Genomic DNA, 21,808 nt, shown 5'->3' on the forward strand with positions numbered 1-21,808 from the left:
TGGGATCGAACAGCCAGTTCACTATTTTAACCAAGCCAAAGGGTTTTCTTCAAACCTTATTGCCAATATTCTGAAAAAACGTCAAATCTTAGCAAGAAAGAATAAATATGCTTTAATCCTATAATCTCACCTCTCTTCTGGTAGATCACAGGACAAGTTGTTTGGTTTCAGTTGTGTCCATTCTCTAGTATTGAGGTCTAATTTGTGCAGGTCTGTGCTATAAATATAGCCAGTTGTCCCTCCAAAGACATAAAGGGAGCCATTGATGATAGCCATGGCCTAGATAATGAAGAAAGATGAACAAGACTGCCTTGTTAACACTTGATTAAAGAATATAAACTTATTAGATACTCCCAAATCAGGTTTTATGAAAATTTCTTGTACTTTTTAACCTTATAAAAATCAGACCCTTAAAGGACTAAAGATTTTAGAGATTATTTACAGAGATTATTTTTAGAAAGGTAAACTTTGCTCAATGAAAAGTAAGTTCTACCTAGACAGGCAAAGGACATCAGATGATCCTTAGGGGTCCTAGGCAACCAAAGAATTTATAGACCATGGACATGAGCATTTCCACTGAAGGCTGCTTTTCTTTCTAAGCAGTCTGAAGAAAATGCTCTTAAGAGGACGAAGCAGATATGAAAATAAGATACCCAAATCCTTTAAGTAAGAAGCCTAGAGTTGGCAGTCCCCAAAACTTGATATTTTCCACCAGACTCTTCTCAGTGCAAGTTTGGCTATGGTTATGGTCATTTATTAGTGTTTAAATGCCTCCTGTGGTGGGATGCAGTTATCCAGTCTGTGCCTCTACAAACAGCTCAGAAGCTGTCAGTACCAATGCCAGCTAGTTGAGAAAGAAGCCAATGCTTGGCTGTTTTAAGCTTAGCCCATTACTCTCAAAGGGTCTCTGATGTATGGTGAGTTGCTTCCTATCTTTTAAAATATAACTTTTCAAACCTAAGGCTTGAAGCACTGAAATCTAACTGGAAACTAATTTCTATGTAATCTGTGTTTTAGCTCAAATCTGTATAAAAGTTTCTTAACCAAGTACAGAGATCATCTGCTCTACTACTTAGGGTAGAAAACTCTTCAAAGCATCCTATCACTCTAAAGATGACAGGACCTTGACCATATGTTGCCCAATGTCTCACTTGGGGTGGGTAGGGTCCTGACATTTAAAGAAACTTCCATACAGGTTTAGATCACTGATCCTAAGTTGGATTAGAAACAAAGAGTAAGTGCAAAAAGGAAAGGAGAAGGCAAGCAACCAGATTTACAAACTACAATTTCATATCAGAAATGAACAACCAAATAGTAATCACAATGAACTTATTCCCCATTAAAAAATTGGTAGCAATATAAATATTCTGACATTGTCCCAGGAACTAGAAAAATCCAAACAAATACATCCACCATGACTGGCCATAGATTGGTACCTGTCCATATATACGACTCGGTTTCTTCCCCCGACAGCTGAGTAAAGCCCATCTCTTATACTTCACGTTACAGACATGGACATCATTGCCGTTGCTCTCACCAAATGGGATACCCGTCCCTCCAAACACTAACAGGTTGTTTCCGTGTAGCACAACTGGGGAAGGAGAAGCACAAATTCCCTTTAGATACTGGCTACCTGCAATGTGTTCCCACATTAACCCAGAATATCTGAGAAACTAAAAAGTTACCTGCTTTAATGCTTTCAGAAGATAGCTCAAACCACTGACATGTAGTTACTATAAAGTTCTGCAGAAAAAGGTCTAATTCACATTATATCATATAGCTCACTGTTTAGTATATGACATGTATTCAATGCATATCTCTGGAATTCATGAAACACTGTATGTGACAATATTGAATGACATTAACTATAATCCACCACTGCTGCTTGACACAGTTCAAGTATGCAGCAAAGTAGAGGAAAATAAAGTATCATCTTTGCCTTAGCATAGACCCAGCGGGATTCACGATGAAGGGATAAAAGGATCATTCTGTTTTTGCCAGGGGAATGATCGCTACATTTCAAATTATGGTTTCTGTCATCTTAATCTTCTGTCAGATAAAAAGAACACTAATATCCTGCTGGTAACTTTCTGTTCCTGTCGTCACACACACTTGTATATACTTTTTGTCTCTCTCTGATGGCAGATACTCTTAAAGATACTGCTACTGTATTATTTCAATGGCTTTTTTTTTTTAACCAATTCTTCGATTGATATAGGGTAAGAGTTAATAGCATGAGCTCTGGAGCCGGTGAGAGCTGGGTTTAAATTCTCGTGTGACCTCAGAAAAATTATTTAATTTCTCTAAATTAATCTTCCTAACAATCCTATGAGGTAGGAACTATTATTATTTTCCCCATTGACATAGACAATGAAACAGAAATGGTGAGCAGTTTAAGTAACTTGTTGAAGGTCTCCTAAAAAGAACCTTGCCAAGCTGGGCTTCAAACCCAGGCAGTCTGGCCCCAGAGCTCGTACTCATAGGCCTAGGGTCTCTCTATCTAAAGCTTCAGTTTCCTCATCTGTATGATGGCAATAATTCCAGTACCTGCATCATAGGGATGTTGTAGGATTAAATAGATACCATGTGTGAAATACTTTGCTCAACAGCTATTATTATCATTATAAACCCCATTTGTTGATCTTCTACTACATTCTGCCTAGAATATGATATTTTACATTGAACTCCCTGAGATATTATTAATCTCATTCTATAGGTAAGGAACTAGAAACAAAAAAATCATCTACCAAGTAGAAAGTATACAGCTAAATTCAAACTCAGGACTATCCAACTCACAATTGATTGTGAATCACCACACTATATTGTTATCATAGTAAAGAGTCTATCTATTAACAAGGCTTAATCATATTACAGTATTATTAAAAATTATTAACAAGGAACATGTGACATTGAACAAGACCTCTCAGACGTTTCATAAAGTCAAAAGTTCAGCACTGCTTCAGAACTCACGTGACATAGATGCCAGTTCCCGAGGCATGTAGCCATCTGTGCCCATCTGGTGCCACACTCCTGTAGCAAAATGATACCTCCAAAGCTCCCTGAAGAGAGGATAGTCTTCATTATCTGGCCCTCCTGATTCATCATAATCTGGGTTATAACCTCCAAACACATACAGATTGGTATTATCTGCCACACAACGATGTCCGCTTCGTGCTGGTGGAGGTCTGTGGCCTAGGAGAGAAGAGGGCAGTTTTCCACAGATGGCCCAGCAGATTAAAAGCACAAACAAAATTTGGTAACAAACATTTTATCTTTAAAAAGCGATCAGGGAAAATTTATAACCTTGATGTACTTTTTAATTACTTAGGTTATTTTATACATTCACACATACTACTTAAGATTTTAAGGAGCTAGTCTCCATTTCTATTTCATATGACTATTTTCAGATTTTGATAACTGTAAAAAGATTTTTCAGCAAAAACAGCATTATAAACTCAAGAAAATGGCTGATAACTTGGAATTTTCAAGAAAAGAAGGAGGAGGGGTTTAATAATCCAAAAGCTAAAAGGACAAATTTTCTATTTTCTTTGAGGATAAAAAAAACATAGGCCAACTAAATTAAACTGAAAATATTAGAGAACTACAGAAATATAATCACAAATGTGAATGAGTTATGTATAAATAAAAATACACACAAATAAAACCTATGATTTTCCCACAATATATAATTATACACTTAAAAAGAAAACTGGCTTTCAAAGAATTATAGCAAAGTTTAGAATTTAACTACCACTCCATGCATTATGGCAGTTAACAAAAGTATCCCTATATTCATCTCAAAGAGCATCTTTCATCGTATCAAGAACTATACTAAGAAAAGCTTTTTCTACAATTTATATTTGAAAGCTTTCTTGAAGTTTAAATTATGTCAACTAGTTCACTAAAAATTATTTCAAGATTTAGAGTAAAAAACCCCTAACTTTATATTATCTCTGTTATCCTTACAATTTTTATACCAGTCTATGCAAACTCTTGCATAGCTACAGAACCAAAGATGCTTAAATATACATTAGGTAGAATAAGCTGTCTGTTACCCTAAAGACTTGTCTACTTTCATATATTAGGAATAGATACTAATATAACATTAGGATTTATGGCAATGTTGTACTCCTAATAAACATCTATTATTAAACATTTATTACCAGTCTAACTCAGGCCTTACAATTTTTTAAAAATCAAAATCCCACTTCCTAGGGTATGCTTTTAAACAAGAACTGAAAAGAAATTGCAGATATCTAGAAAAGCTAAAAAACAAACCATGAATCACTCAAGTCCAACCTGTCAGTCCTGAGAGTCTTTGATGGCTCCTTACTGCTCAAGCTCAAAGTCCTCAAACAGCAACTTACAGAGTCTTTCCTGATCTCTCACACTCCTGCCTATTTTAAGTCTATCTTTCTGTTAGGAAAGCCAAGTCCTTCCCCTCAGACCGGGCCTGCTCTACCTAGCCTTCACTGCCTGGTTGTGGGAATGCCTCCGAATCTAGCCAATACAGCTCTTCCTCGTCAATAAAACCCTAGGGCCCTTGCTGTTCAATACCATACCACTCAAGCATTAGGATATACATGTACAATTAATACGATTATTATACTGTAACTATGCAAATACATGAATAAATACGATATTAGGCAAGCTATAACCAGTTAGAAAATTTACTCACGAGCTATGATTTACCTAGTAAAGAACTCAATTTCTCTTTCTAAAAATCTTGAAACACAGAAAATGTGGTGTGGAAGAAAAAGCAATTAACTTCGACCAGTACCTAGATTTGAATCCAGGTTCTTCCTGTTACCTTGAGCAAGTCACTGACCCTCACTGAGTCTCAGCTTCCTCATTTGTATGAAAGGATATTATTCCTGTTATTCCTGTACCTCACAGATTTATTATACTTGCTATTATGTTAAAATGTTTATTGGTTAATGTGTGTATCTTCCCAGGAGGCTGTAAGCTGAGGGAAGAGGAATGTATTTGTATTAACCTTTCTGTCACCAAAAGGCACACAGAAAACACTGAACAAATTTACAAATTTAATTTTTCTCTACTCATTTCATTAATGTTTTTTTTTCTCCAAATAACTATAAGTTTCGCAAGGGCAAAGGTCATGAATAGCAATTATCCTGTATCACCCACAACACCTAAAACAGTTGGAGAGATATATCAGATACAAGAAGTTTCACTAATTTTAACTTCAGATCAAAGCAAATAGTGACAGGGTGATCAAAAACAGTGTGCAGCACTCAGTGGATCTGATACTGTGCTCAACAGATATATGATTTTGGGGACAGGGGTTGGATTAAGCAATGGTCTTCTTTTTTATTGAGTTATAGTCATTTTACAATGTTGTGTCAAATTCCAGTGCAGAGCACAATTTTCAATTATATACAAACATACGTACATTCATTGTCCCATTCTCTTTCGCTGTGAGCCACCACAAGATCCTGCATATACTTCCCTGTGCTACACAGTACAATCTTGTTCATCTATTCTACATTTTGAAATTCCAGTCCCTTCCCACCCCCCTGCAATGGTCTTCTTAAAACACATCTGCTTCTAAGAAGTAGCAAGACAAATTTAAAGAAACACAACAGAGTTGCTATGGTCAATAGATAAGAATCTCTAAGAATCTCTATAATGTCATTTACTATATTACCTGGAGCCAACAGATACTTTTTAAAACTGATTTTGGGCTAATATGAAAAGACATATAGTATAATTTAGGATTCTTCTCTAAATGGCTGTACAGCAGAGAAGACATTCCATTACAAGTTTAATGCCAACTATTTTTGAGACAAATATAACTCACATGGGTTAGAAGTTGAGGAGTCAATGAAAAGATGATTTTATATTTTATACTTATATTTATATATCCACTCATTCATTCATTAAGCCAAAAATATTCCTGGACACCTGCGATGTACAGGTACTATGCCAGGTGATGGGGATGCAATGATAAGACTATTACTGTTTCTGTCCTCTGGAGTTTATAGTCTAGTCCTGCACTGTCCAACACAGTAGCCACCAGCCACATGTGACTGCTGAGCATCTGAAATGAGACTGGTCCAAACTGTAAAATACTCCCTGGATTTCAAAGACTTGGTATCCAAAAATGAATGTAAAATTACTAATTTTTATATCTGAATATATGTTGAAATGATATTTTTTACCTCCTGGGTTAAATTAAAATATTTAAATTAATCTCATCTGTCTTTTACTTATGGCTACAAGAAAATTTAAAATTTTGTGACTCACATAATACTTCTATCACACTGCATTGGTTTAGCTCAGTTGCCAACTTCTGTGAGTAATTTCATTATCTATGCAAATTAAATGGCTGGGTAAAGAGCATCTGACCAATATTTGATAAACATTAAGCATCCTGTCAAGGAGTCTTACAGCTGGGAGAAAAGAGGTAACTCTTCTTTCTCTTCAGTCAGTAACTAGAGATTTCTTTGTACATATTTATAGCCCAAGAGTGACTAACATATTAGAAAGTCAAATTTTATTTTGAATAAATCATGGGAATGTGTCAGGGCTAATGCCACAGAGACTAAGCATTAATTTTCATTAAGCAGGATACAGTATAGGCTCTTCAACCCTGACCAAAATGAAATTAGGTTTTAGATTCTTAAAGTAGTTCCCAGAATTCTCCCCCAAATTCTCCAAGTGCAAACCCCACTTTCCTAAAAATTACTTGCTACTAATAAAATCACCCATAGAATTAGGATACCTGATTGAAGAATTCCAATTAGAAAATGTAGAAGTCAAAAATTTAAACTGAACCTGTATGCAAAGATGAACTTTTGAAAAAATTGAAGTATAGTTGATTTACTATGTTGTTACAAGATCTTGTGGTAGCTCACAGCGAAAAAAAATGTGACAATGAGTGTATGTATGTTCATGTATAACTGAAAAATTGTGCTCTACAATGGAATTTGACACATTGTAAAATGACTGTAACTCAATAAAAAAAGTTTTAAAAATACAATGTTAATTTCTGATGTACAGCATAGTGATTCATTTGTGTGTATAAATATGTTATATATATATATATATATATTCCTTTTCATTTTCTCTTTCATTATAGGCTATTACAAGGTACTGAATATAGTTCCCTGTGCTATACAGCAGGACCTTGTTGTTTAGAGGTGAACTTAGCACCCAGAAGGGAACATCCAGCTGAGGGAGTGTGCATCTGTGGTACCTGAGCCCATCTTTGCTTCACTGTGCTCATCATGTCACAAACACTTGCTCTTTACCCAAGGGAATAAGCCATAGCTTATGGTAATCAGGGAACGGACTTTAGTTTCTAGCCCAAAGGAAGAAAAAAGTTAGCTGTCAAGGCGACAAATGATTAGGTTGCGCCAACGTTTTCACTATTATGAATAATTTTATAACAAAGCTTCTTTTATACAGATTCATATGCAAATGTCTAAAGTATTTCTGGGGTCAAAGGAATATACACTTAAAATTGTCACAGATGCAATATGGTAATAGAGCCATATTGCTCTCCAAAAAGACTGGAATAATTTATACCTCCAGCGATTGCGTATGGAAGCGACTACTTCTTCCTGCCCTCTTCAACCTTTTTAATTTGTGCCAGTCTGCTGGGTGTCAGGTTAATTTGCATTTCCCTGATTTTTCTAGTTCACATGTTTCTTAGCACATTTATATTTCTTCTTTGGGGAATTGCCTGATCATATCCCTTGCTCACTTTTCTATCAGGTTGTCTTCTCACAGATTCATAGAAAGTATTTATTAGTATATTTCTTTCTTCCAGATTGCTACTTGTCTTTTCATTTTGTTTATGGTATCTTTTAACATATGGAGTTTTTCTCTAATTGAACCTCTCAATTTTTTTCTTTTAAGGCTCCTGTGCAACAACAAAATCCTCATTTGCTTTATATCTCATTTATCTCTGCATCTTTATAAAATTATTATTTATTTCTAGTAATTTTATAGTTTTGATTTTTATATTCAGAACCTGGATACATTCAGAATGTATTTTTGTGTATTGTATGAGGTAGAGCTCTAATATTTCCCCCAAAATGGATAAGCTACTGTCCCTAAACCACTTATGGAAAGCCATCCCTTCTACACTGAACTGAAATGCCACCTTTATCATATACTAAATTGACACATTCTAGAGTAGAATTAGGAAAATCCCAACATCCAGGTCTAATCACCTTGGACACAAAATCTATTGCTCCTTAGGAATGCACACAATCAATATAACAAGCAACATCACACAATCTTAAATGGAAAAGCTTGCAAGTAAAGTAGCACATGACATTTTTGCTTAATAAGCCTATTACAAGGTGTAGTCACCTCTAGATGTGCTATCAAACATTTGTAGTGGGGCCGTAGTGAAAAAAAAAAAAACTAAAACCTTTATTGCTAGAAGTATTAACTACTTATAAATGACAAATAGGCTACAGGATAAATTCAGTTTAACTGGTCACTTCTTTCCAAATATAAAGCCCACCATTACCTCTGCCTGAGAAGACAGCTTTTCTGTTGTACACCTGGAAGCAGAGACAGGAAGGCCAGAGAAAACTGGGCTAGCTGGCTCCCAGCCCTGACCAGCAGGCAGACCTTTTTACTACTCCCAGAGTCCAAGCTGCTCCATTCACACCAGCACACAATAGTCTTGGTTATGTAAACATCCTCTACTGCAGGGACTCCATACTCTGTATCACAATCATATGTAAAGATTTGGCTTCTTAGGACAGAGTAATCTTAGTCCAAGTTGGCAGCAGTAAAAGCAACTTGCTTTGACAGACTGGTATTACCATAAGTTAGTTTCAAGTGCTGAGCAAAGCATAGTTGAGATAGCTGTCACACTCTACCCAATTACATACTGGCCTGGGCTTCTGGGCTCTGTTCAGTCTGACTGCCTATTTATTGATTCCTACACTATTACCACATTGTTTTAGTTATGACAGCTTTGAAGTTATTTTTCAACATCTATTGGATAAATTCCCCTTTGTGTTACTCTTTCTAAAAAACTTCCTAGCTATTTTTCTCCACTTACTTTTGCAATAGATTTTAGAATCAGTTTGTTAAAATCTATAAAATGTCCCTTGGGCAGACCCATCTTATCCAGGTGATCAAAGTTATCATCACCAGTAATGGGACCAATCAACATCATGTGCAATGAGATGAACACAGTATTTCTTCAGTGGTATTCCTGCCAAAAACACATAAGCTGAATGGGATCATGAAAAAAATACGAGACAAACCCAAACTAAAGGACATTCTGCAATATGACTAGTCCCTCCTGTTCAAAAATATCAGTATCAAGGCTAAAGATACAAGAGAACTGAATGCAACACATGATCTGGGATTTTCTTTCACTATAAAGGACATTATTGGAATAACTGACAAAGTCTGAAATGAGGTCTGTAAATTTGAAACTAGTGTTAATTTTATCCATTATGTACAGTGTTGATAGTGTTAGTTTCCTCATTTTGGTACTTGTTCTGCAGTTATATAAGAGAGTATCTTTGTTTCCCAGGAACAAACACTAAAGTATTTAGGGGTAAAGGAGCATTGTGCCAGCAGCTTACTCTCAAATGGTTCAAACAGAAAAACAATACGTATGTGCCTATGTATTACAGAGAGAGAGGGGAGAGTGAGAGAGGAGAGAGAGAGAAGACAGGACAGGATAAAGTAAATGTGGTTAAATGTTAACACCTAGGAAATCTGGGTGAAGAATATAGGAATTTTTTTCTCCATTCTTGTAACTTCTCTGTAAGTCTAAAATTATGTCAAAATTAAAATTAAAATTTAAGGAAGTCTCTTGAGGATTTTATTTGGGATAACCCATGAAGGAACATAATCTCTAGCTATTTATCCTCATCTTTTTGATTTCCATCAGGACAGGTTCATTGTCTTCTTGTGTTTTATTCCTAAGCACTTTATAATTCTCTATATATTATGAATAGATATCTTTTATTTTCTAAATGGTTATTGTTAATACTTAGGAAAGTAATTTATCTTTGCAAATTTAAATTTTAACCAGACAGTTTTCTGGACTCTAGTATTAGTTATCATTAGTTCATTATCTTGAACTTTATAGTAGACAATCATATCATCCTGTTATTAATGACAACTTTCAGCTTTCTTTCCAATATCTGTACCTTTTTTTTCCCCATCTTTTATTAAATTGGCTGAAACTTCCAGAACAAGGTTGACTAGTGGAGATAATAATCTGTATCTTTCTCTCATTTTTTACTTTAATGAGGATACTGGTAATGTTTCACTATTATATATGATATTTGCTTTGGCTTCTTATAGATAGTTTATTAGTAAAAAAATTTTTATTAAAATATACAGAAAAGTGCATATATCATAAAAGTACAGCTTGATGCCTTTTAATATAATGAATGCACTCAGTATCAAATTTTATTAAATGCTTTTTTTGATAGCAGAAAATCACTTTTTCTCTTAACCTATTAAAGTACTAAACTACATTCCACAGATAAACCCACTTTGATCTTGATTTATTTAGGTTTATCCCTGCCATATTATGTATATTTTAATTTATCGTTCTTTCTCATTGTTTCATTTTCTTACTTTTCTAATTTTACTGAAATAATTAAGCTTTCTCTTCTTTTCCTTTCCTTTTTTCCTAGGAAGAGCTACATCCTTTTATTCCCAATATATTTTTTTAAACCCATACATTTTTATTTCTTTAACACTATTAAGAGTAAATCATGTCTGGAAAGAAACTTGGCTATTTATGGAGGCTATTTCTGGAAAGGGGAATATGGTGAGGAGTGAAGATGTGAAATGGGACTTTGCTTTTATTTTTATTTAACCTCTTTTACTGTGAAATATAGCACATGTATAGGAACATACTTAACTAGAAATGCATAGTTTAACAAATTATCAAAAAGTAACTGCAGTCATTATTCAGGTCAAGAAATAGAATACTGCCAGCACCCAGATACCCAATCTTACCCGCCCCTTTTAATCACAACCCTCTCCATCCCACCTTCTTCATTTCTAGAGGAAACATATTTCCAGATTTTTATGGCAATCACAAAACTTGCTTTCTTTTAATAGCTTTATTATATCTAAGTATGCAACCCTAAACAAAATTGTTTATTTTGGCCTAGTTTCAAAGTGTATTCGTATAAAATAAAACAGTATATTTTCTTTCTGAGATCTTTCATTCACAATTATGTTTCTGAGATTCCTCCATCTTGTTGGAGTTAGAGATAGTCTGTTCATTTCCATTGCCAAATATTATTTCTTTGTATGAACAATACCACAATTTATCCAGTCAATGTTGTAGAGAATGGATATTTGGGTTGTTTCAAATGAGTGGTTCTTATACTGCTATAAATTAAAGAAAACTTAAAAAAAATTGGGGGTGTAGGTAATTAGGTTTACTTATTTATTTCTAGAGGAACTGGGAATTGAACCCAGGACCTTGTGTATGCTAAGCACGTGCTCTACCACTGAGCTATACCCTCCCCCCTTATATTGCTCTAAAATTTTTGTACACATTTTCAGGTGCACAGGGGCCCATATTTGTTGGCTATAAATGTAGAAACAGAATTTGCATTATAATGTATGGAAATCTTTACTTTTACTTGGTAAGGCCAAACTGTTCACAAATATTTAGTATTAGAGTATTAGTATCATAAGTCTTTTTAATTTAGCAATTCCTGTGGGTTTGTAGACCTATCTTATTGTGGGGTTTTTTTTTTTTTTTTCTTATTCAAACCTCAGTTTACTAGCTAGCTGTGGAAAGTCACTCTGGTTTTAATATGCATTTCTCTCATTACTAATTAGTTTGAGCACCTTTTCACATTTACTGGCCAAATGGATTGTTTCTTTTGGGAAGTGCCTGCTCTAGCCTTTTATACATTCTTCTACTGAGATGTCTTTTTCTTACTGATTTTCATTATATATACTTGAGATAGGGACATTCATTTTTCACCCTGTGTATTTCCATATTATTTGAATTTTAAAAAGCATATATTATACCTATAAGTTGTAAAACAAAAAATTATAAGATCTTTAGCAGTTTGACTTTCTCCCTACCCCAAATTTATTCAAATCATCTGAAATGTTAGTTGCAGAATGTCATATACATACATACAAATATACACATACATATATACTATACTTATATTATTCTTCTATATATTTGGAAATATTTTCTTAACAGTATTACCAGGCCTCACAGTCCCTGTATTTAGACACAGCTCTAAGTTTTACAGGTTTTTTTGCACACTACTGCTTCTTGTGTCCAAACCTTCCTCTTTCTTGGATTTTTCATTTTCAAGTAATCTCAAAAAGGGTGTGTTCATCAATTTTTCAGAGTTCTTATTTATTCTGACCCCCACTTAAACATTTAAATATTAGTGAGATTGGGTGCAGTTTTGTGTTCAAAATAATTTTCCCTCAGAACACTGAAGGCACTTATCTTCCAGCAAACCATGCTACAGGTGAGAAATCCAATACCAGTCTGATTCTTAAGTCTTGAGTCTTTCTATACAGCCTGCTTTCTATCTCTGAAATTGTAAGTAGTTCAGTAATACACAGATAGATGCTTTTTGTTTTTATATTTTTCTAGCTTGTTCCTTGGTAGGCCCTTTACACTTGAAAACTCAAGAGTTTTTCTTTCTTCAGTGTAGGGAAATATTCTTTATTTTCTCCCTTCCACTGACATTCCTTGTGTTAACACTGTAAAATAAATACTGGATCACTTAGATCTATCCTCAAAGTATAATTTTCCTCATGTATTTTCTCTTTTTGTCCTCTTGCTTTATAGTCGATAAACTTCCCCTACTTCATTTTCGTAGAAATTGGTCTTAAGCCTGTGGATTATTTAACTCTCCAACTGCACTTTTATTTAAGCAATCAAATTTCAATATGGAACTAATTCTTTGATCATTCCTTTTTTCTCCACGGCAGTTGGCTTTTTATTTGTGGACCCAATTCACTCTTGACTCAGGAAACCTGCTGTGATGAGAACTTCCTGACCCTCCATTCTGCTTCCTCAGTATCTCTGTTTCCACCATGGTCAGTTGTTTCATTTGTTCAGCTTGGTCATCTTCTTTCAAGTTTAATTTCCCTCAGATGTCTGGTAGGCCTTGATCACCTGTTCATATTAATGAATGAAGGGCTACACTGACTAGTCTTGTGAGAGATATAGATTTCCTCCACAGTTGTATTACTCTGTCACCAAACCTCCAAATGGGAGATCTCTCTGCTTGTAGGTCTCTGTAGGTAAGTGGTACACTGACAGCTTTCTCTTTAGAAAAAGCAATTTTGCCAAAAGTGAGGAGGGCTTCATTTTGATGATATGGTCCTTAAATGCACATCAATCTTTGGTGGAGCTCCCTGTCTTCTCCTCCCCTTATTCCACCCTCCTCATCCAATCTATCATGGAGGGTCCATTACCTAAAACCCTGCTGCTTCCTCCTATACTTGCTGATTCTAGGATTACAGTTTCAGAAAAGGAGCTCTATTAAGAAATTCTCTGGAAAAAAAGAAATTCTCTGACTTCTAGCATGCAGCAGGAGTACGTATCTGGGGTTGCATTTTATTCTGTTCTTGTTCCTCAATCATTATAATTCTAACTGCTTTCTACTACTCCGAAATCCCTTAAATTTTCTGGTATTATAACAATAGCAAGAATGGCAGCAGCTAACATTAATTCAACGTCAGCTAAACGTAAAAACTCTTCTAAGTACTCTGCACAAATTACCTCGCTTGATACTCACAACAACCCTAGGAGTTTGGTACTATTATCATCATCCTAATTTTACAGATGAGGAAATTGAGGCAAAAAATAAATAAATAAAATAAAAGCAACTTGCCCAAAGTCACACAGTTGGTGAATGGCAGAGCCTGGATTCAGACATAAGTAATCCAGCTTGAAAGACTCCCTTTTGTTTTTCAATACAATTATGATTCATTCTTTTCTGTCATTTTCAATAATATCTGAGAAGTATGGGAGGGTAAATGGATATAATTGGCCTATCATTTTGTAATGGAAACATTTCACTACACCAATACTGTTTTCACATCACACTTTTAATGGGTAGAAATACCTTTTAGAGAAGATGCAGGATCTAGTGATAGAAAATGAGCTCTATGAAACTGTTCGATCAGAATTAACAGAGATAATGTGTAGAATTCCTAAAACGAGAGGCTTGAAAGTGGTAATTTCAAAAGTACAGGTAAGTTTTTTTTTAAATCTAAGGAAACACTAAACAACAGCATTTTCATCTTCTCAGCAACTCATCAGTTTACTGTCACCACCACCAGAAAGAAGTTGAGAATGTACTAAAATTCTTGTCCCATCCTATTCCCTGACAACAGACTTACAAATGATTCAATTCAATTCAAATACACATGATGTACCTACTACATGCACTGTGCTACAAACTCGAGACAAAGAAATGAAAGGCACTGTCCCACTGCCCCTGCCCTTACAGAGCTTACAGTCTATGGCAGGCACAAATAAGTAAACAGATGACTGTAATTCAGTGTGATAAGTGTTATGACAGAGGCAGGAACACAGAGGGTGCCATCAGAACAAAGAGATGGGACTTCCAAGGAGGCTTCCCTGGAAATAACTCTTTGAGTGTTTCAGGATACGCTATTATTGCTTTGGGGAGATTAAGCTGAATTTACCATCTTTTCCCTCAATCTGCCCTTCCATCCATCTATATAACACCTGGTAAAGAGAAAATGGTCCACACAGAAAGCTGGAAGCTTTCTTCACTTTCCCCTCCTCCTCTTCAAGTCTTACCTAATTTCACTTCCTTATATTTCAAATCAACTCCCTACTCTCTATTTCTACTATAACTACCTTAGTTGCAGCCTCTATCATTTCCCACGTTGATAACTGTAATAATCTCATAACTGGTCTTTCAATTAAATCTCCTCGCTAATTAAGAAATAAGCTGATCTTGAAGACTCCCCTCAGGTGGTACCCCACTTAAGCTGGGCTTCTTCAGCTTCTTCTCTCCACACTCTTTCCCACTCTGCTGAACCTCCTACAGTTCCCTGAAAGGCCATGCTCTACTCTGCCTAACTGCCTTTACACAAGCTGCTTGGTTCCCATGGTTTGAGATGTTCCAACCTTCCCCTGCTAACACCGACTCAGACTTTAAGTACATCTTTTCTGAAAAATCATCCTGATAGCTACTTCTCTTTCTCTGTCCTCCCCACAGGTGGTTAGGTACCTCTTCTGTGCCCTCCCATACCATATTACCTCATCAGGACACTTATCACAAAGAATTACACTCAAACTATTCTGTAATCGTTTCTTTACCTGATTCTCTATTGCCTAGATCACTGAGCTAGTACAGTGTCTGTTACATAGGAAATCAAGAAATGCTGAAAGAATGAAAGAATGAACGAACGAACGAACGAGGTTAGTTAAGTCTGAAATCTGATGAGATAACCAAAGGAGGATAATGGAGAGGACAGAACGTTGGAGCAATACCCATCTTTAGTGAGTAGGAAGGAAGAAGCTGGTGAAGAAAACAGAATGAACAATCAAAGAGGTAGGAAGGAAACATCTCAGATTGTACAGTAAATTAACCCAAAAGAAGAGAAAAATTTAAGAAGGTGCAGGTGGTCAACAGATCAAACACTACAAACAGATCAAAGAAGATGAGAACTAAGAGACAAGGCCACTGATTTAGAGGCGGTCACTGGTGGTCTTGATGTTGCGCTAATGCTGAGTTTACTCCCGCCTCACTCTTCTCAGCACTGTTAGAGACCATCTTCCTCAGCCATTGTTTGAGGCAATTTAGGGCTTACAAAATAACCAAAGTTATGAAACTTACCTGTGCTAATCTCTTTTTTCCATGATTAAAATATTGAACAACAGAGAATGTACAAAAGAAAATTAAAATCCTACCATCTTGATTTATTATTTCACTATTTCCTTTGTTTTTTGTTTATATTTGTACAAAATTTATATTATATTGAATTCTATATCCTAATTAAACAATTTCTTACTTATATTTAAATTTAGTCAGCCCAAGTTATCTAATTGTAAATCAATAAATTAGCATTCTAATTTTTAAATAGAAAAAAGAAAAAAATGTTATAGAATTAGATATACCTTCTTGGCCACATGTGCACAATGGTTTTTTGGTCACATAAAACTAAAATTCCTCTTAGCTTCTATCAATAAAATTATTTATGCTAAAAGGTAGCACAGCACCCAAAGTATCTTATCTTGACCCATTTAGACTAGGTTTGTTTTTTTTTTTTTTTTCATGCTCTGGAGCTTGGCTGCTAAAAATAGGCACTAAATACAGAAACATCTTTAGCTGCTATAGGATTTTTTTCTAGTCTTTTTTAAAAAGTAATCTCTTCAATCAAAATTAGATACACTGGTTTATAAACAACAAGGTCTAAATTGTAATGTTAAGCATGCTTGTCTGACAATTTGTTATACCTAGAAAAATAGTGGGAACCAGAGTTTTCAACCCTATTCTGGGATTTTCTTTTTTCAGTAGGGAGTATGTTTTACTGGAAAAAATAGAAAGAATGCAACATTTCTAAAAGTAAGAATTACTAGGTCAAAGGATGTGAACATTTTTAAGGCTTTTGATACATATATTGTGAAATTAAATCCAGAAAGGCTGTGTTAAATTTACACTCCCTTCAATATATGAGTTTCATTTCCCCATACCCTTGGGTATTCTTATTTTTAGTCTTTGCCCACCTAATAGGTGGAAATCATGGCTTATTATTTTAATTATCATGTTTATAACAATAGTAAAAATAAATATTGGTTCATATTTACTGACCTTTCTTTTTATGAATTGACTATTCATGTTCTTTTCCCTGTTTTTCTAGTGGGTATTTGCTTTCAAACTATTGATTTATAAGAGCTCTTTATATATTTGTGATATTAACCATTTATTACAAATATTTCCCCTTTTATCTTTTTATTTATGATTTTTGACATGAGGTTTTAAATTTTATACAGTCACATAAATTATTTTTTATTTCTTCCTGAAAGTCATATTTAGAAAATTCTTTCCCACCCCCATATTTTATAAGTTATTCATTCAAAGTTCCTATTAATATGGTTACAATGGAATAATACTGTTATCAGTGAGATGATTTATTTCTACCATCTAATGCACATTAAGTGATTCTAACTCCCTAAAACTTTTGGTTACAATTCCAACAGTGGTCAATAGGAAACATAGACTTAAAATTAAGTTCTAGACTTTCCTTTGTCCAATTTTAGCTGTTTAGACAATTTTTAAAAACCAGAATTCTGAGTTTAGAAAATTCATTCAAAATTCCCTTTAACCCATATGAAGCATAGTCTCTTGCTAGTTATCACCCACCTCTCAAAAACCTGTTAGGGATCCTTATGATGGGACAGGACTGAATGAAGCGCCTCCTAACTGGGTCCCATCGTATTTTCTTCTTACCTGTTACCACAATTATCAGCAATAAGTCAGACACATACAACACATGGCAAATAATACATAGTTACTGTAGTAATAAAGACAGAAAAACAGGAAACAAAACAATACTTGAATACAGAAAGAAGTGATGTAAAGTAGCACTTATCCCTGTTTTGTAAGTCAAAACAAAATTAAATTAATATATAAAAGCAATGATGAAGGTTTTCAACTCATCCCCAAAAGTTTACAAACAATTATGCGCACCATTTTTTTGAATTCTGGTTCAACAGAACATGCATTCAGTAATCACCAATGCCATCTTGTGGCAAAAATTCACCAGGAGCTTTATAAACAGATTAGAAACTATATTTTTAAAAGTCAATGAATGTTAAAAAGGGAGCTCTCATTAAAATTATTTTGGCATAATGTAGATTCCTGTTCTCCTTCAGATTTGGTATCCTTTTATCAGTTATATGGTTAAGAGGATAAAGCAATGGGCACCATTCTTTATGAAATAAGCTGATTTGCTATAATTAAAATTTTATGGTAGCAACCAAATAAAACAAACATTTAATATCTTGACAGTTCCATTGTTCGGGGAGAAAAAAAGGAAATTCCTCTACCTTCCCAGGAAGCAAATTAGCTGCACTTTAACCCCAATTAAAACTTGTCTTCTTATAAAATAGAAGAAAAATGCAAAGCATTATAGAACTGTTAAATGGGATAATTCTTGTCTCTTCCCAAAGTTTTGATAGCTCCCAAAGATAGCTCTTACAGGCAATGAAAACAATTAACATTGGTATAGAGTTTAAAGCTTACAAAGAGCTTCTACACATATTACCTCATTTGATCCTCATAACAATCCTGTATGGGTTCAACAGTCATTTCATTAAGCACCTGCTCTGCCTCGGGCCCTGGGCTAGGCTCCAGGGCAGCCTAAGGAGGATATGACTCCTATCCTCAAGAGCTCACGGTCTTGTGGAAGGCAGATGCCTAAACAAATAATTACATTACAGTGAAGTAATGACTATAACAGGGACTATAAAAACACTTCAAGGAAGATATTATCATCTTAATTTTACAAGTAAGGAAACTAAAGGAAAATTAAGTGACTTAATGCCAGAGCCAGAATTCAAGTCTAGGCAGACCGACTCTTAATACCTGCCTTCTTTCTGCTATACCACACTTAACCTGTCTCAAATTCCTTAGAAAGCATATGTTTTTGGTTTTGGCAAATGGAAATATATTCAAATGTTCATCAGCAAGGTCTCTTTTGTCCACTGTAGTACCTGTACCTAGAGATACACACATTCTGTGTAATGAAATGGCATTACCTGCACATGTATAGTTTATATTGTAGAGAAGACATACTTGTGGGCAAGGGGAAGAATTATTTATTTTGCAAAAGGGTTTATCTGTTAATCCTTTATATCTTTTAAATCAGTAGTTCCCAAATGTTGGGTGAAGATTCACCAGTCCAACACAAAATGAGAAAAATATGAAAAAAGCAGTGAGTTTTTTAAAAAACTAAAATTTTCACTTAAAGGCCTGTCCTTTTTTCAGAAATTAGAAACTTTTTGTTATTAAACAGTCTTTTCTTTTGAGATTAAGTTAATAGGAAATGGTAGTTGATTTTGTTCTATAATATTCTTTCTCGAAAAATAGAGAATTTGCAAGCCTATGTATATCCCCAAAATAAACATATTTTTAAATTTACAGGTTTATGACATCCAAAGATTGAAGAACCACAGCTTTAAATCAATACAATTATTTGTCGGTGAGTCATAAGTTCAACATTGTAAATCACAATATTAAAAGATACATAAGATGTATAAGAAACGTCCCTTACCCTCAAGAAGCTTATATTCTAATTAAGGAGACAAGACAGACACATAAAACAATTACATTGCAATACAAGACATAATATAACAAATGATTAGCTTAAAATTTGACATTTTTATGCATCAAAAGCATTAAAATGTACATACCCTTTGACCCAGCTATTCCACTTCTAGGAATTTATTCCTAAAGAAACAATCATAGATGCATGGAAAGATGTATGGAACAAAGATACTATGATATTATTTATAATGGTAAAAAAAAAATTTGAAATGCTTTCAATGTCCAATGATAGGGAGATGGTTAAGTAAGTAAGCTAAATAAACATACTTAAATATATTCATATTTTTGTAGCACTGAAAAGTATATACAAGACTATTTACTAACATGAGAAAACATTCACAATATATTGCAAATGAAAAGTGCAAAGTACAAAATAGTAGTAGAGTATATTACATTAACAAAGAAAAAAGTGTTTTTATGTATTCATGAAAAATACGGTAAGGATAAACATCCAATTTTAATTGTGGTTATCTTTGGGCAGTTATTATGAGTGACTTTGTTTTTTTCTCCTTAGTGCTGGTCTTTATTTTCCAAGCTTTCTCACTCAGTAAGTAGGCATTACTTTTGGACTGGAAGAAAAACAATACCATATTACTTTAACTTTTTTTAAAGCTATAATAAGAAAACACTGTAAAGAAACACACCAAGAGTGTTAACAGTGGTTATGACTGGGGTTGAGGATTATCACCTCTTTTATATTATCCAAAAATTCTATGACATATTTTATAATGGGAAAATATAAAACAAATTTAGAATACCAGTGAGGGAGTAATACTGAAAATTACTGAACCAAAGTTGTAATCAAAAATCCTTTCTGATGTTTTCTCAGAGCTCTGCCAAACGTCTTTGACCTGTTTCTCTCTCAGCAACCAACGTAAGTCTGTCACAAGCTTAGGCTAATGTTGACTCTATGGAAGTTATTTACACAGAGTAGGCACTAACTTAAGAACCCATGTTTTCTTCCGTCAGCCAAAGAGCAGGGAAAAAAAGGAAACCAGCAACACAGCAAATACATGCCTTTCCAATTTCATGTAAATATATTCCTGAAGTTTTGTTCATTGAAGCTTTAATTTGAATGCCAATCTTCATTTATGATTGCTTCTTCTCTTCAAAACAAAACCCACAATTTCTTCAATCATTTCATCAATATTTTATTTTTATTAGTTTTTTTTCTCCTTTTTGTGTATTTCACTATAAATACCATACAGTTGCTCAAGATGGTATAGCACTGGCAATATGATGCTGGCAATCAAGATGGTAGGCACACTGCAAGCAAGCTCCCCTTCCCCCCAAACCCTGCAAGTAACATAAAACCATTTTTTAAAAATCTATAGTCAAAAGAAAACAAGAAACGTTCTTAGTGAATCACTGAAAGATGAAAAGCTGATAGGATCAGTGGAAAAGAGGAAACTACAGCCCTACCTATGCACCCAGAGTAGAGGGCTATTAGAAGTGGTCAGAGCAGCCCTCAGAGTAAACTAAAACCAGAGGTGGAGGACAGCAGAAAGAACTGAAGTAATTTATAAAATTTACAGCATGACTGTTAGAGGGCAGCACAGAAGTTACAAAGCAGGTTAATCTCTCCCACCATTTACCTCTTTGGATCAAGCATTATAGAACAGAGGTACGTATTTTCTCCCAGATGGGAACAGTGGCACCAAACAAGAAAGGTGTCACTCCCCACGTAGGAACAATGAATATAAACACCTGGATCAGAAAGATAGGACAGAGCGCTGGGTGGATATTAAACCCCAGGCAAAAGAGGGGACAGACACTAAAGAAGACTGGCGATTGGTACACTCCACCTCATTGCACATTCCACCTCTACCCACCAGTCAGTGGAGACCTCCTGCAATAAACAGATGTAATATTCACAGGAAGGCTAACAAAGACTCTCAAAGATGAATCAACAAAAAATCAAGACTCACACATGAAAAAGAGGTATAGTGTGACAAACAGAAGAACTTGCACCCAAAGAAAGTTAACAATTTAAATAGAATAAGACTTTAGATTAAGTACAATTAATATCCTCAGAGATAGGCAAGATGATAACACATTTATTTAAAAAATAAATAAATCGGAACACTTAGAAGTTAAATTTTGATCACTGAACTAGAATACCTAATTAAGAACTGAAAAACATAAAGAGCAAATTAAATTAGTAATCTAAAAGATGGAACCAAGAAATTCACCAGACTATAGTATAGAAGGAAAAAGAGGTGGAAAGCATTTAAAAAGTTGATATAAAAGAGAACTGAGCAATCACTATAAAAATTCCACCTGCCTTTTCTGCAGAAATGGACAAGCTAATCAAGAAAACCAAAACAATCTTGAAAAAGAACTAAATTGGAAGACTAACACTTCCTGGTTTAAAAACTTACTACAAAGATACAGTATTCAAAACTGTAGTACTGGAATAAGGATGGACATATGTATTAATGGTATAGAATTGAAATAAACCGATAGACCTATGGTCA

At 34.6% G+C, this 21,808-nt stretch overlaps 1 protein-coding gene across 4 annotated transcripts in view; it reads right to left on the bottom strand.

The window, feature by feature from the left end:
• The window catches only part of KLHDC10 (kelch domain containing 10), a 48,523-nt gene that overhangs the window by 6,405 nt on the left and 20,310 nt on the right, over nucleotides 1–21,808 (bottom strand). For 2 of the 4 annotated variants that reach the window (XM_031455361.2, XM_064487367.1), the window contains exons 2-5: nucleotides 17,367–17,453; nucleotides 2,971–3,192; nucleotides 1,437–1,591; nucleotides 131–279 (exon numbers count right to left, since the gene is read on the bottom strand). In XM_031455361.2, the coding sequence (XP_031311221.2) occupies nucleotides 131–279; nucleotides 1,437–1,591; nucleotides 2,971–3,192; nucleotides 17,367–17,453 (613 nt within the window). The remainder of the gene's footprint in view (nucleotides 1–130; nucleotides 280–1,436; nucleotides 1,592–2,970; nucleotides 3,193–17,366; nucleotides 17,454–21,808) is intronic. The other 2 variants (XM_064487366.1, XM_064487368.1) reach the window with 1 other exon arrangement.

Source organism: Camelus dromedarius, chromosome 7 (assembly GCF_036321535.1).
Source record: "Camelus dromedarius isolate mCamDro1 chromosome 7, mCamDro1.pat, whole genome shotgun sequence".
NCBI classification, from domain to species: domain Eukaryota; kingdom Metazoa; phylum Chordata; class Mammalia; order Artiodactyla; family Camelidae; genus Camelus; species Camelus dromedarius.